The sequence below is a fragment of the Bombina bombina genome, chromosome 11, assembly GCF_027579735.1.
Source record: "Bombina bombina isolate aBomBom1 chromosome 11, aBomBom1.pri, whole genome shotgun sequence".
NCBI lineage: Eukaryota > Metazoa > Chordata > Amphibia > Anura > Bombinatoridae > Bombina > Bombina bombina.
In genome coordinates, this window is record NC_069509.1 from 45,915,189 (window position 1) to 45,929,675 (window position 14,487).

The 14,487-nt window shown below is 39.0% G+C and overlaps 1 protein-coding gene across 1 annotated transcript in view; it reads left to right on the top strand.

The window, feature by feature from the left end:
• The window catches only part of LOC128641803 (uncharacterized), a 123,657-nt gene that overhangs the window by 1,953 nt on the left and 107,217 nt on the right, over nt 1-14,487 (top strand). The window contains exons 2-3 of the mRNA XM_053694342.1: nt 5,655-5,978; nt 6,612-6,911. Coding sequence (XP_053550317.1) covers nt 5,655-5,978; nt 6,612-6,911 — 624 coding nt within the window. The remainder of the gene's footprint in view (nt 1-5,654; nt 5,979-6,611; nt 6,912-14,487) is intronic.

The following is a 14,487-nucleotide window of genomic DNA, read 5'->3' on the forward strand; positions in this document are numbered from 1 at the left end:
ATTTACTTTTATTTTCAAATGTATTTCTTTCTTTTGGTATCCTTTGTTGAAAAGTAGGGAGGAAGATGTAGTAGCATGCACGTGAATGGAGTAATTGGTATCAGTTTTATAACTATGTTATACATTTATATAAATGTGTATGCTTCCCATCTAGATTTCTCTAACAAAGAATACAGTGAGAACAAAGTAAATGTGATAACATAAGTAAATGGAAAACTTTTTTTTCAATTGTAAGCTCTGTCTAAATCATGAATGCAAAATGATGGCTTTCATATCCCTTTAACATCAAAATATATATCTCAAATACTGCTAAATCAATACATTAATTTAAACCATCAGGATTATGGAGCATGTTAAAAATCCAATAAGATTCTCTTTCACGTAATCTAGAGAATCTCAATTTACATTTTAAACCCTCTATCTGTTTAATAGGCATTACAGTAAACGTATTAGTCTTACACCCATGATACATCATTGTATGTCTAGATACAGTATGTGCCAAACTTCCCTTTTTTTAATATTTCTTAAATGTTCAGCCCATCTGGTTTTAAATTTTCCACAGGTGCGACCAATATATTGTAATAAAAACACCACAAATCTAGAAGTACAATTCATATGAGATTTCACTGTAAATATTTTGCCTGTAGTACTAGACTTAAATTCAGATGATTGCTGCATCCCTTTCTATTGCATCTCATCACCTTATTACATAGAAACAAAGAATTTGACGGTAGATAAGAACCAAAAAGGCCCATCAAGTCTATTATTATTACGTTACTTTTTCCTTAGGATAGCCTTATGCGTGTCCCAGGCATTTTCGAATTTCTTTACAGTCTTTGAGGCTGAATTATAAAGCCGTCAACTATGCTGTATTCGCCGGCACCAATATGCTGGCCTAACATCGCCTAACATCGCGGCCGCGGATCTGAAAACAATCTCCATATTTTTCAAAAGCCAGCAAAAAGCCACGTACCAAGTACGGGGTGATGAGCAGCGGATTGTTGTTAACTAACAGTCATTGATCTCGCTGCTATTCTGCTTTTTCCCAACTTTATTTATATCCTGTCACTAAACACCGCCACTATACTAAAATGTTTAACCCCTATCCCGCTGCTCCCGGAACCTTCCGCAACTTTAATAAAGTTATTAACCCCTATCCCGCCGCTCCCGGACCCCTCCGCAACTAAATAAATGTATTAACCCCTATCCCGCCGCTCCCGGACCTCACCGCCACTAAATAAATGTATTAACCCCTAAACCCCTGGCCTCTCACATCACTACCACTTACTAAACCTATTAACCACTATACCGCCAGCCCTCCACATCGCCATAAACTAAATTAACCCCTAAACCTAACAACCCGCTATCTTTACATTAAAATTAAAACATCCATACCTTATAATAAATTAAAACTTACCTTTAGAATTAAAATAAGCTAGAAGAAAACCAGTAAAGTTTACACCTAACACCCTAACAAAAGCCCCGAGTCTAAACACACCTAATCTGCCGACCGGACATCGCCGCAACCTACATAAAATATTATATTATTAACCCCTATCCCGCCGCTCCCGGAGCCCACCGCGACTAAATAAATGTATTAACCCCTAAACCACCAGCCCCCCACTTTGCCATAAACTAAATTAAGCTATTAACCCCTAAACCTAACAACACGCTTACTTTACATTAAATATTAACTCATCCCTATCTTATAATAAATTAAAACTTACCTTTATAATTAAAATAAACTATATTAAACTATTAATTACCCTACCCTAACTATTATACTAAAATTATATTAATCTATAAATTAAATTAAGTATATTACATATTTAAAAACCTAACCCTACTCAAATTATTTAAATCTACAATTAAAAATTACTAAATTACAAAAAAATAACAACTAAGTTACAAAAAATAAAAAACACTAAGTTGCAAAAAATAAAAAACCACAGTATCAAAAATAAAAAAGAATTACACCTAATCTAAGAGCCCTATCAAAATAAAAAAGACCCCTCAAAATAAAAAAAACCCTAGCCTACACTAAACTGGTTACCAATGGCCCTTAAAAGGGCCTTTTGCGGGGCATTGCCCCAAAGAAATCAGCTCTTTTACCTGTAAAAAAAAATACAAACACCCCCTAACAGTAAAACACACCACCCACACAACCAACACCCCCAAATAAAACCCCATCTAAAAAACCTAAGCTCCCCATTGCCCTGAAAAGGGCATTTGTATGGGCATTGCCCTTAAAAGGGCATTTAGCTCTTTTACTGCCCAAAGTCCCTAACCTAAAATTAAAACCCACCCATTAAACCCTTAAAAAAACCTAACACTAACCACCGACGATCCACTTACAGTTTTTGAAGACCGGACATCCATCCTCATCCAAGCGGGCCCAAGTCTTCATCCAAGCGGGCAAAAGTCTTCATCCAGACGGCATCTTCTATTTTCATCCATCCGGCGTAGAGCGGCTCCATCTTCAAGATATCCGGCAAGGAGCATCCTCTTCTTATGATGGTCAACGACAAATGAAGTTTCCCTTTAAGGTATGTCATCCAAGATGGCGTCCCTTACATTCTGCTAAGAATTCTATCAGCCAATAGGAATGAAAGGGGAAAAATCCTATTGGCTGTTGCAATCAGCCAATAGGATTGAGCTTTCATCCTATTGGCTGATCCAATCAGCCAATAGGATTGAACTTGCATTCTATTGGCTATTCCAATCAGCCAAGAGAATGCAAGCTCAATCCTATTGGCTGATTGGATCAGCCAATAGGAAGAAAGTTCAATCCTATTGGCTGATTGCAACAGCCAATTGGATTTTTTCCCCTTTAATTCCTATTGGCTGATAGAATTCTATCAGCCAATCGGAATGTACGGGACGCCATCTTGGATGACGTACCTTAAAGGGAAACTTCATTTGTCATTGACATCATAAGAAGAGGATGCTCCGCGCCGGATGTCTTGAAGATGGAGCCGCTCCACGCCGGATGGATGAAGATAGAAGATGCCATCTGGATGAAGACTTCTACCTGCTTGGTAGAAAACTTTGGCCGACTTCGCTGAGGATTTCTGACGCTTGGATGATGATGGATGTCCAGTCTTCGAAAACTGTAAGTGGATCGTCGGTGGTTAGTGTTAGGTTTTTTTTAAGGGTTTATTGGGTGGGTTTTAATTTTAGGTTAGGGACTTTGGGCAGTAAAAGAGCTAAATGCCCTTTTAAGGGCAATGCCCATACAAATGCCCTTTTCAGGGCAATGGGGAACTTAGGTTTTTTAGATAGGGTTTTATTTGGGGGTGTTGGTTGTGTGGGTGGTGGGTTTTACTGTTGGGAGGGTGTTTGAATTTTTTTTTTTACAGGTAAAAGAGCTGATTTCTTTGGGGCAATGCCCCGCAAAAGGCCCTTTTAAGGGCCATTGTAGTTTATTGTAGGCTAGGGTTTTTTTTATTTTGGGGGGTCTTTTTTATTTTGATAGGGCTCTTAGATTAGGTGTAATTCTTTTTTATTTTTGATACTGTGTTTTTTTATTTTTTGTAACTTAGTTGTTATTTTTTTGTTATTTAGTAATTTTAATAGTAGATTTAAATAATTTGAGTAGGGTTAGGTTTTTAAATATGTAATATAGTTAATTTAATTGTTAGTTTAATGTAATTTTAGTATAATAGGATAGGTTAATTATTAGTTTAATATAGTTTAATGTAATTTTAGTATAATAGGGTAGGTTAATTAATAGTTTAATATAGTTTATTTTAATTATAAAGGTAAGTTTTAATTTATTATAAGATAGGGATGAGTTAATATTTAATGTAAAGTAAGCGTGTTGTTAGGTTTAGGGGTTAATAGCTTAATTTAGTTTATGGCAAAGTGGGGGGGCTGGTGGTTTAGGGGTTAATACATTTATTTAGTCGTGTGGGCTCCGGGAGCAGTGGGATAGGGGTTAATAATATAATATTTTATGTAGGTTGCGGCGATGTCCGGTCGGCAGATTAGGGGTGTTTAGACTCGGGGCTTTTGTTAGGGTGTTAGGTGTAAACTTTACTGGTTTTCTACCATAGAAATCAATGGGATATCTGGAAGCATCGAACATGAGTTTTCACTGCTTTCAGACTCCCATTGATTCCTATGGAATCTGCGGCCTCCAGGGTGGCGGATTGAAAACCAGGTACGCTGGGCCGGAATAGTGGCGAGCGTACCTGTTAGAAATTTGATAACTTGCAAAAAATGTCAAATAGTGCCCAATTTGTATTCGGAACATCTGTAATGACATAAGCATCGATCTGTGTCGAATTAAGACCGGCGGATCATATGTTACGTCACAAATTTCAACTTTTGCCAGTCTGTAGGCTTTGATAACTAGGTCGAATCAGGCTCGCCACAATTACACTGCATAATTCCAGAGTATTTGCGGTTGACGGCTTGATAAATATCCCTCTTTGTGTTTACCACCTAAAATGGAAGTTTATTCCATGAATCCACCACCCTTTCTGTAAAACAAATGCTTCCTCAAATTTCTCCTGAATCTGCTACCCTCTAACTTTAGATTGCGTCCCCTTGTTTTGGCATTAGTTTTTTTGTGTTTTTCTATGTTTCTATGTTAAGTTAACCCAAATTGATGTATTACAATTGCTATAACATCATATCTGAAACAATCATCAATCAAGGACAAAATATGGATCCAGTCAATTTTGCCAGCAAATTACTGGTGACAGTGCAAACTGTAGTTAAATACTTAGAAGCCCAGGATTTGTTTATTTTTCCAGGGGGTCTGCAAAAAAAGAGCATAATAATTTCAGTAAAAAAATCAGCAGGAGACAGTTGCTTGTTGTAGACATGAGCTACAAAGCTTTTTAAAAATGATGACTCAAAAGAGTAGCTCAAGTGGAGCTAAAATACTCCTTTGGATGCCCATGTATTATCTCTAATTATCACAATTATGACACTCATCTCTTATGATTATGGCTGATAGGCAAAATCCTTGCTGTTTGAGCAGGGGTGTAAGTATACCTCACTGCCCCCACGTCACAGGCTGTGGCAGATCACCTCATTTTAACAGTGCCCTTTTTGGCTGTTTGCTATTAGCAGAAGCTGAGCCGACAGCCTCATAGGAGATGTTTCTCTGTGACTGTGAATCCCCCTTCCCATTAGTTAGTCCACACCAGAGGATTCCTGTAGAAATATTATTAGTACAAATATGGTGGCAAGATGTTCTTCTATAGTGGCCGTCATGTAGTGAAGCAACTATTGATTGCAGGAAAAGATGGACCTCCTAGAGATACAGGCCATTGAGACTTCGGAGACCCCGGTAATTACGTCCCTGTGTGTGAGGGGAGATATCATAGTATGGTTGACATCTCCAACCACAATATTGAGGCCACAATGTTGTTGCATATGATTGTGAGCATAGTTATTCAGTTGCAGACATCAGAACCCATTAAGGTTTTCAAGATATCTAAAGTGTTAGCTGCTCATTATTTGTGACTTATCTAACCTAAATAAAAATAGGAGCCAGTCAGACTATTTAGAAATGAGCCACACATTTATTGAAGCAATGGGAGGAACATATATATATACACACACACACATATACATATTATATATACACATGCACACACACAGTATATTCTGTATGTATTCATTATGTCTGTTTTCTCTAGGTGCACGTCTGGAATTGACTGTTCATCCTCAGACTGCTAAACAAGGAACCAATATCCTAATCCCTTGTAAATTTGATGTGGGTAAACCTGTAGACACACAATTTCTGGCAATAATTTGGTACTTTCAAGGAAAGGAGATCTTGAGCTATGATGATGTTGTTAGGACATCACATCCTAGGGTGTCCTTAAACACAAATCTGATAACATCTGGGGTTGCTTCTCTGTCACTTTCCAATGTGCAAATATCTGACAATGGAATCTACAAGTGTTTAGTGGTTTATAGTCCAGAACAAAAGGAGAAGGAAGTCAAAGTTGATGTTAATGGTAAGAATTTGACCTGTCTGAGAACTACCACAGATTGGGTCATCATCAAGATTTCTTATGAATTTACAAATAAAAAGTAGATAAAAATAACAAGCATATAAAATATTAATTTCATTCTATTGTGCCAAACATTTAAAAAAATAATCAAAATACAAAATATATCAAATATATAAATGAAAATATATCAAATAAGCCTCGCTCAGGCTATGAGATAATAACTAAAGTATACTGGAATTTTATAAATAAATAAACTTGATAAAGTATGAAAAACATACAGGATTAAACAGATATATACACATTTTTAAAATTATGATGATATATATATAAACACATTGTGATCAGGCAATTTAAATAATTACTACAATAAAAATTACATAATAATATACATCTGTAGTAAAATGCAAACACAGCATTAATACAACATGCAGTATATAACACAAAATAACAAAGTCATCATCAGCAATATTTGCCACCTGAGCTTTCATTTAAAACTTCTACAGATTCAGTACAGCCACCTATAAGGTGATGCCATAAATGTTTTGATATAAGTATTGATAAGATTAGTGAAATCAATGAGTCATAACTGCAATTATTCTAATCTGTAGACAATATAATCTAATATGTTTCTTACAGCTCCTCCAACAATCACAATCACAAATAATGTTGTTGTAAAGAATAAAGAGAGTTCACTGAACAGCACAATCACTGGGTTCTATCCCAGTGACATTAATATTGAATGGCTCAGAGATAAAGATGTCCTGGAACCTGCTTTTCATACTGCAGCCCAACGAAATACTGATGGGACGTACTCAGTGAACAGTACTGTCACAATAACTCCCACCGAAGAAAACAACAATCAGATCTACTCTATCATGGTCCAACACGCATCTCTTCATGAACCTCTGCAGAAAGATTTCCACCTTGTCTATGGAGGTAATAATAATCTTTATCTGAGTTAATATTATATACAGAAAGTATTATAACGCCCCAAATATTCTTTAGCTCTATACAAGAGTACAATCATTATCTGATAAGCCTTGAAATCAGGATGGTTAATTGTGGCAATGGTAAAATTAAGTGAAGGTATTGGCTGGATCAAGGGTTTGATCATAGTGAGAATGGGAAAATAATTATTTTAAATGGCTGTTACATTCTTCTTTTAATAATTAGGTCTTCAGTAAGTGTCTAAAGGTAAAGATTTTAGGAGAGAGCATAAAAGAGATATAGGACGTAAATTTAATATATTGGGGGGCCTTGTTGAAAGGTATATGAGTTAAGTGTTTGTGGAAAAAAAACTGTCGGTGGGTGAGTGTTTTGATGTAAGGCAGAGCTTTGTTGATAAGGGCTTTGTAGCTTGTTAGAACTTTTATTCTGTTGGAAATTGGAATCCAGAGAATCATAGTGCTGAGTGGCCAATACAAAGTATTTCATTATGTATATAAGTCTAGCAGGGGCACGTGTGATCCAGCACTGTAATGTCATGTCAATTAAGTGGTTGCAATAGTTGGAACAGGTGAAATATCTTTGGTGTTAATTATCTTCTGTAAAGAAAAAAACATAAATAGGGTCACATTTATAGACATGTAACTAGGTTAATCAGATTTGGAGTGGGGGGAAGAGGTGTAAGAGGAATACAGCAAAATTTCTGTAACTGCTCTGAAGTTATGTGAGTTAGAAAGGACACTATAGATAAATATGAGTTTTGATCATACCAAGCATTAATTGTAAAGTACACAGGAGAAGGAAGTTGGTGACTGCTTAGGTTTGTCAGTATATTTATGAAAATCTTAGTAGTGCTATCCATATAATATATCAGTTTATGGCAGGGTTATTAACACGATACAAATAATAATTTTCCTTAAAAATAGAAACCCTAATCAACCATGCATCTACTAGACCATACAATTAATATAAATATCTGAATTATTTTATTTAGTTAATATCCATGAACATATTGAAATATATTTGCAATAAAAGGAAATGAAATAATATTATATGCGTTTGAAAACTATTTAAATATGCTATGCAAAATTCATACACGCTTATATTAAAAACCAGCCTTATTTACAAATCTTTTAACATCCAAGCAATACAATTTTACAGGCCCATTTATCAAAGGGCTTGCGGACCTGATCCGACACTGCGGATCAGGTCCGCAAGACCTCGCTAAATGCGGAGAGCAATACGCTCTCCGCATTTAACATTGCACCAGCAGCTCACAAGAGCTGCTGGTGCAACGCCGCCCCCTGCTGACTCGCGGCCAATCGGCCGCCAGCAGGGGGGTGTCAATCAACCCGATCGTACTCGATCGGGTTGATTTCCGGCGATTCCTGTCCGCCTGCTCAGAGCAGGCGGACAGGGTTATGGAGCAGCGGTCTTTGTGACCGCTGCTTCATAAGTTGTGTTTCTGGCGAGTCTGAAGACTCGCCAGAAACACGGCCCTTCAAGCTCTGTACGGAGCTTGATAAATGGGCCTGATAAACTGTGCTCTTAAGCAATAGGATAATATATATATTCTGCTATTTAACTGCAATTTATCCTAATACAAAATTAACTGACAATATCAGAACTTGCATAGATGAGTTACTTAGCCAATCAGACACAGATTTAAACAACAATACAATATATAGGCTGTGACTAGCAATTTAAAATACAATATACACTTCTGAATTATTATTATATATTTGCATAGATAAACAATTTAAGATTGGGATTAATATAACAATACATAGGCTATGAAATGCTAACTTGAAATATTTCCTTAACTCTGCTACATACAGCAATAGTAAATGTTTACTTTAAATACTTGCATACAAACAGGCAGGCTAAGAGCTATTTAAGGTTATATAATACAATCTAAAAGCCCAATTTGTTCTTTCCAATTCAAAAATTGTAATTTTACTGTAGTGGCTATGCATATAACTTATCTTACAAAAACCTTGTATACATCACCAAATAAACCAGTTGATATCCGGTTTCCAATGTTTTCTCAACAGGTCCAATTTCACCTCAGAAATTTCAAAATTGGGGATAAGGCATATGGAGTCCAATAGTAGGTGTGTTCTTTAATAATAACTGCAGCAGTTATTCCTTTCTGGATCAGTCAACACAACAACCTTCTTTTTAGTCTCTATGCTGGGGTTTAAATCATCTGATCTCACCCCTCCCCTTTTTGATTATTTATCAGTCATTGGTGAATATTGGAAACGCCCACGGCCTTGTCTTGGATTGGTTCTTTGCAACTGAACATGGATTGGTTTATTTGATAAATGTGTTGTCAAGGAAATGCATTCTTTGCAACAACCAATCATCTCATGGTTGCAATTCTGCATCATAACACTAGGTGGCAGCAGACGTACAAACAAACAAATACAACAAGACCATTTCTAACATTTTTAAGCAAGTTAATTTTTTTTCATAAAATGGTTATTTAATCAGATCACACTCTCTGCATTAATCATATATAACCCCAATTACAGATGGTTAATATTAGGTTATTTTTTTCTGATTATTCTGATACCAAATATGTTATATTATTAACATTTTATTATATTAAGGTAATTTAATACTGCTAATTATTAGCTTAAAATGCATTATAATTTTATCAGTATTCTGGCATTTCTTTGCAAATAACAGCTTATTTTTATATCTCCAGATTGGTAGTATTTAAAACTCCTGATATACTGCATTCACCCAGATAAAGTATGTGACATTTCTGTGTATTTCTTCCTGAATACATAAATCCTGTTTATGTCGATCTGAAATAAAAATAAATGTTAATGATCACTTCTCTTCAGGTCCATAAACATCTATTCATGTTCTTAAACACACAGAGGCTAAGATATTCATGCTTTCAAAATATGCATGTCTTGTATTTATTTTCCTAGTATATTTTATTTGAAATCTAACTACAGTTGCTTTGAAATCATAATGTAAGCCATGTGCCTTCATTGTGTGTTGTATGTTCAGAGTCATACCTTAGCATTTGTCTGTGTTTTCTCTGTGTTATCTTAATCACCACATCTGGTATTTTACAGGGTTAGTAATCACACAGCATGAGCCACTCAAACAAATCTGTGCTAATTACCAGTCCCTTTTGAAAAATGCCTGCATTTTTCATATCTCTTCAGATGGATCGGCATCTTCCTTGGAGGAAATCCATATATGGGCCTGTATCCTGAAACTGTGTTAGTTTCCATTTCCTTGCTAAATTATACAATTGCATAATTTAGCATATTAAGTGTGTGAGATCTCCCAGAAACAATCCTTTGTTCTACTTTTAGCCAAGAATGTCTCCTGTGCAATTGAAGAAGTGGGGGAGAACTAAACCTGTCTGAAGTCAGTTCTGAATGCAATGAGTTATTTTCTACTGATCAGTGAAAATATCTGATCAAAGATACAGATTTAATAATCTTGAAATATATGATCAAAATATATATTTATTAATCTCACATATACCTTGACAGGTTTGATGTTGTGGCTGTGTTTTTGCTTTTTTTGGGCTGACCATAGAAAATGTGAACATCTAAATATTGTGAAGAACCTGGATTGAGAAATATGCATACAGCAGACAGTTCAACAGGAGGGATTTAAGGGGAGTTGAGAGTTAAATTAAAGGGAGTAAAGGGTGTTAGAGTGACAATTGCATGGTGAATAAAGATCTAGAAAAACAAACAAAAATGCATGTGAGCAGATCGAGGTGAGGGGGGAGAGGAGAGACTAAGAGATGTAATAATGAGGTTTCAGGGCATCTAGGTTTTGATTGTGCCTTGAGGAAACACCCAATATAGGGGAAAGGCAGAAATAAGGAAAAGTCTATAAAATATGGATGAACGGGTAAAAGATGGTCCGGGTCCCGCATTTTTTAGTGTGACTCATACTGTCTGTCAGAAAGTGTAGAAGTCATGTGAAATGGACCATAAGCTCTCTCTAACCCCTTGTAGAGAAGTTGTGGTTGACCTCAAGGGGGAGAAAAAAGTTTCTATGGGATCAAACCTCAGAACCACTGATAATAAATTAATGGGAATTGTCAGAGTTATAAAAGAAGGCTCCACAAATAATATTGTCTGTCTACTAAGCTTAGATGTCTTCTTTTTCAAATACAGATAGCAAGAGAACAAATAAAAATTGATAATAGGAGTAAATTAGAAAGTTGCTTAAAATTGCTGCTCTATCTGAATCACAAAAGAAAAAATTTGGGTTCAGTGTCTATTTAAATAATAGAAGAAATTACCCAATGAATGAAGAGCTTTGGAATGTAAAATATTTACAGTACATACATAGTTAAACACTTTATTAAAGGGACAGTCTACACCAGAATTGTTATTGTTTAAAATCATAGATAATCCCTTTATTACCCATTCCCCAGTTTTGCATAACCAACACTGTTATATTAATACACGTTTTACCTCTGTGATTACCTTGTAGCTAAGCCTCTGCAGACTGCCCCCCGATCCTATTGCTTTTGATAGACATGCAGTTTAGCTAATCAGTGCAGACTCCTAAATAACTCCACGGGAGTGAGCACAATGTTATCCATATGACACACATGAACTGGTACTGTCTAACTGTGAAAAACTTTCAAAATACTTTGAGCTAAGAGGTGTTTTCAGTGGTTTAGAAATCGGTTTGAGCCTTAGCTTTTCAAAAATACCACCAAGGGAACTGTTACGGTTACCCTTAGTCTCGCTGAGAGATGGACCGCTTAGTAGCCTGGATCCCTATTGCTAAAGAGGGGAGAAGCTGCTTTCCATAGTATTCTATATGAGTCTCGCAAATATAGAATAATCTCCCTTAGCTGCAGTACAGCTAGGATACCCTTCTGCCCACAAAAACGAGTCAACGCTGCGATTGAGGGTCAAACAAGAACTCAGGACTGGGATGCCCAGCCTGCTTTTTATTAAGGTTACATGCACACAGGGCACTCCCAGGGGGAGAGGGGGGGAAGCACAAAATCCCCCATCACACATTTAGATAGAGAGCACTGTCCTTTGACAGGCCACAATAGGATTACAGTACTTAAGATAACAAGTTTACAAGTTCATCTTATCAATTAGCAGTCTGGCTCCAGAGGTGATTAGACAATAGTTTCTAAAAGCTGAAAAAAAAAGAGTTAACTCTTTATGAAATGAAACTTGTTACAGTTTTCTTGGAGCCCTTCTTAGGCGCTGGCTTGCTGGTTCAGGCATTGCTGCTGGGAAATAAGCTCTTCACAACAAAATAACTAATGCTTCTGTAACATTGCTCCCTTTCTGTGGAACACTCTGGCAGACACGGTCTGACCCCTTTTCGGGGCAGACTAAGGCTGTCCAGACCGCTGGTTATGCGGGGCTGAGGTCGGTTTGTCTGGACAACCCGTCGGCGTTGCCATTCTGTTTCCCAGGTCTGTAAGTAATGGTGAAATTGAAGGTTTGCAACGATAAGCTCCAACGTAATAGCCTGCCGTTATCTCCAGAGACCCGGTTCAGCCACACCAACGGGTTATGGTCGGTGACCAGAGTGAACTCCTGACCATATAAATAGGGAGTCAATTTCTTTAATGCCCACACCAAAGCCAAACACTCCTTTTCGACCGCTGCATAGCTGACTTCGCGGGGCAGGAGCTTCCGGCTGATGTAGGCAACTGGATGCTCCCCTCCATCTTCGCCTACTTGGCTGAGGACGGCTCCCAGCCCGAACATGGAAGCATCGGTATGGACGATAAAACGTTTGTTAAGGGCTGGGGCCGCCAAGACAGGAGCGTTAATTAGAGCATTTTTGAGAGCCTGGAAAGCCGTTTCACAGTGGGGAGACCACAGGACCTGTCGAGGTAAGTTCTTCTTGGTCAAGTCAGTCAGGGGTTTGGCAAGTGTGCTGTAGTCTGGTACGAACCGTCTATAGTACCCTGCCGTGCCCAGGAAGGCTAGGACCTGAGTCTTAGTGATGGGGGTGGGCCAATTGGCGACAGCTTCTATTTTGGCCGGCTCTGGTCGCTGCTTTCCACACCCCACCCGGTGACCCAGGTACTGTACCTCGGCCATCCCAAAGTGGCATTTTTCTGGCTTCAGAGTCAGGCCAGCAGCCCGGATCTGATCCAGAACCATTCCCACATGAGCTAAGTGGTCCTCCCAGGACTCACTGTGGATCGCTATGTCGTCCAGGTAGGCGCAAGCAAAACTCTGGAAGCCATCCAGGAGCCTATCCACCAAGCGCTGGAATGTAGCTGGGGCATTCTTCATCCCAAACGGCATTACCCTAAACTGATATAAGCCGAATGGGGTGACGAATGCCGACTTGGGGATAGCCTCCGGGGCCAGGGGAATCTGCCAGTAACCTTTGCAGAGGTCAATAGTGGTCAGGTAATTTCCCCTGGCTATACGATCGAGTAGCTCGTCTACCCTGGGCATAGGGTAAGCGTCCGTCACGGTATTTTCATTGAGCCTCCGATAGTCTACGCAGAACCGGGTGGTCCCATCTTTCTTGGGCACCAAGACAACTGGGGAGGCCCAGGGACTATCGGAGGGCTCAATTACCCTGAGCTGGAGCATCTCATCGATCTCCTTCTTCATTCCTGTCCTAACTGCTTCGGGGATTCGGTACGGAGCCTGGCGCAAGGGAGCTTGTCCCGGAGTATCTACCTGGTGGGTGGTTAAAGTAGTGTACCCTGGCTTCGGGGAGAAGGTGAGGTGTTTGGACTGGAGGAGTTGGTTGAGCTGCTCCCTTTCAGTGGGGCTAAGTCGGTCCCCTATCTGAACCTGCGCCACTATACCTGTGGGGAGGCTCTTTTCTAATAGGTCTGGAATGGGTAAACTGTCGGGGTCTTCCTGAGGGGAACAACATACGGCCGTCACGTTCTCTGGTCGCTCAAAATATTCCTTGAGCATGTTTACATGGAATGTCTTTCTAAGATTGTTGTCGTGGCAGCTAGCTATCACATAAGTGGTGTCTCCCCTTTTCTCTACGATCTGGTAGGGACCCTGCCAGGACGCCTGCAATTTGTCTGTCTTCACCGGCTTAAGTACTAACACCTTTTGTCCTATGGTGAAGATTCTCTTTCGGGCCCCCCGATCGTACCATACTTTCTGTCTTCTCTGGGCCAACTGGAGATTAGCCCGCACGGATTTGGCTAATTGCTCCATTCGGTCCCTGAGTTCCAGCACGTATGGCACAATTGGGACACCGTCAGCCTCCATCTCTCCCTCCCAGTGCTCCCGGATCAGGTTTAGGGGTCCCCGTACCTTTCTTCCGTAGAGCAACTCGAAGGGAGAGAACCCTGTCGTTTCCTGGGGCACCTCCCGATAAGCAAATAGGAGGTGCGGCAGGAAGCGTTCCCAGTCTCGGTATTCCTGAGTGAACGTCTTGAGCATTTGCTTGAGGGTCCCATTGAACCTCTCACACAGCCCGTTCGTCTGGGGGTGGTATGGGGAGCTTAGGAGGGACTTAATTTTGCAAACCTGCCAGAGTTGTTGGGTCAATTCAGCCGTAAATTGGGTGCCTCGGTCGGATAGGATTTCTTTTGGAAATCCTACCC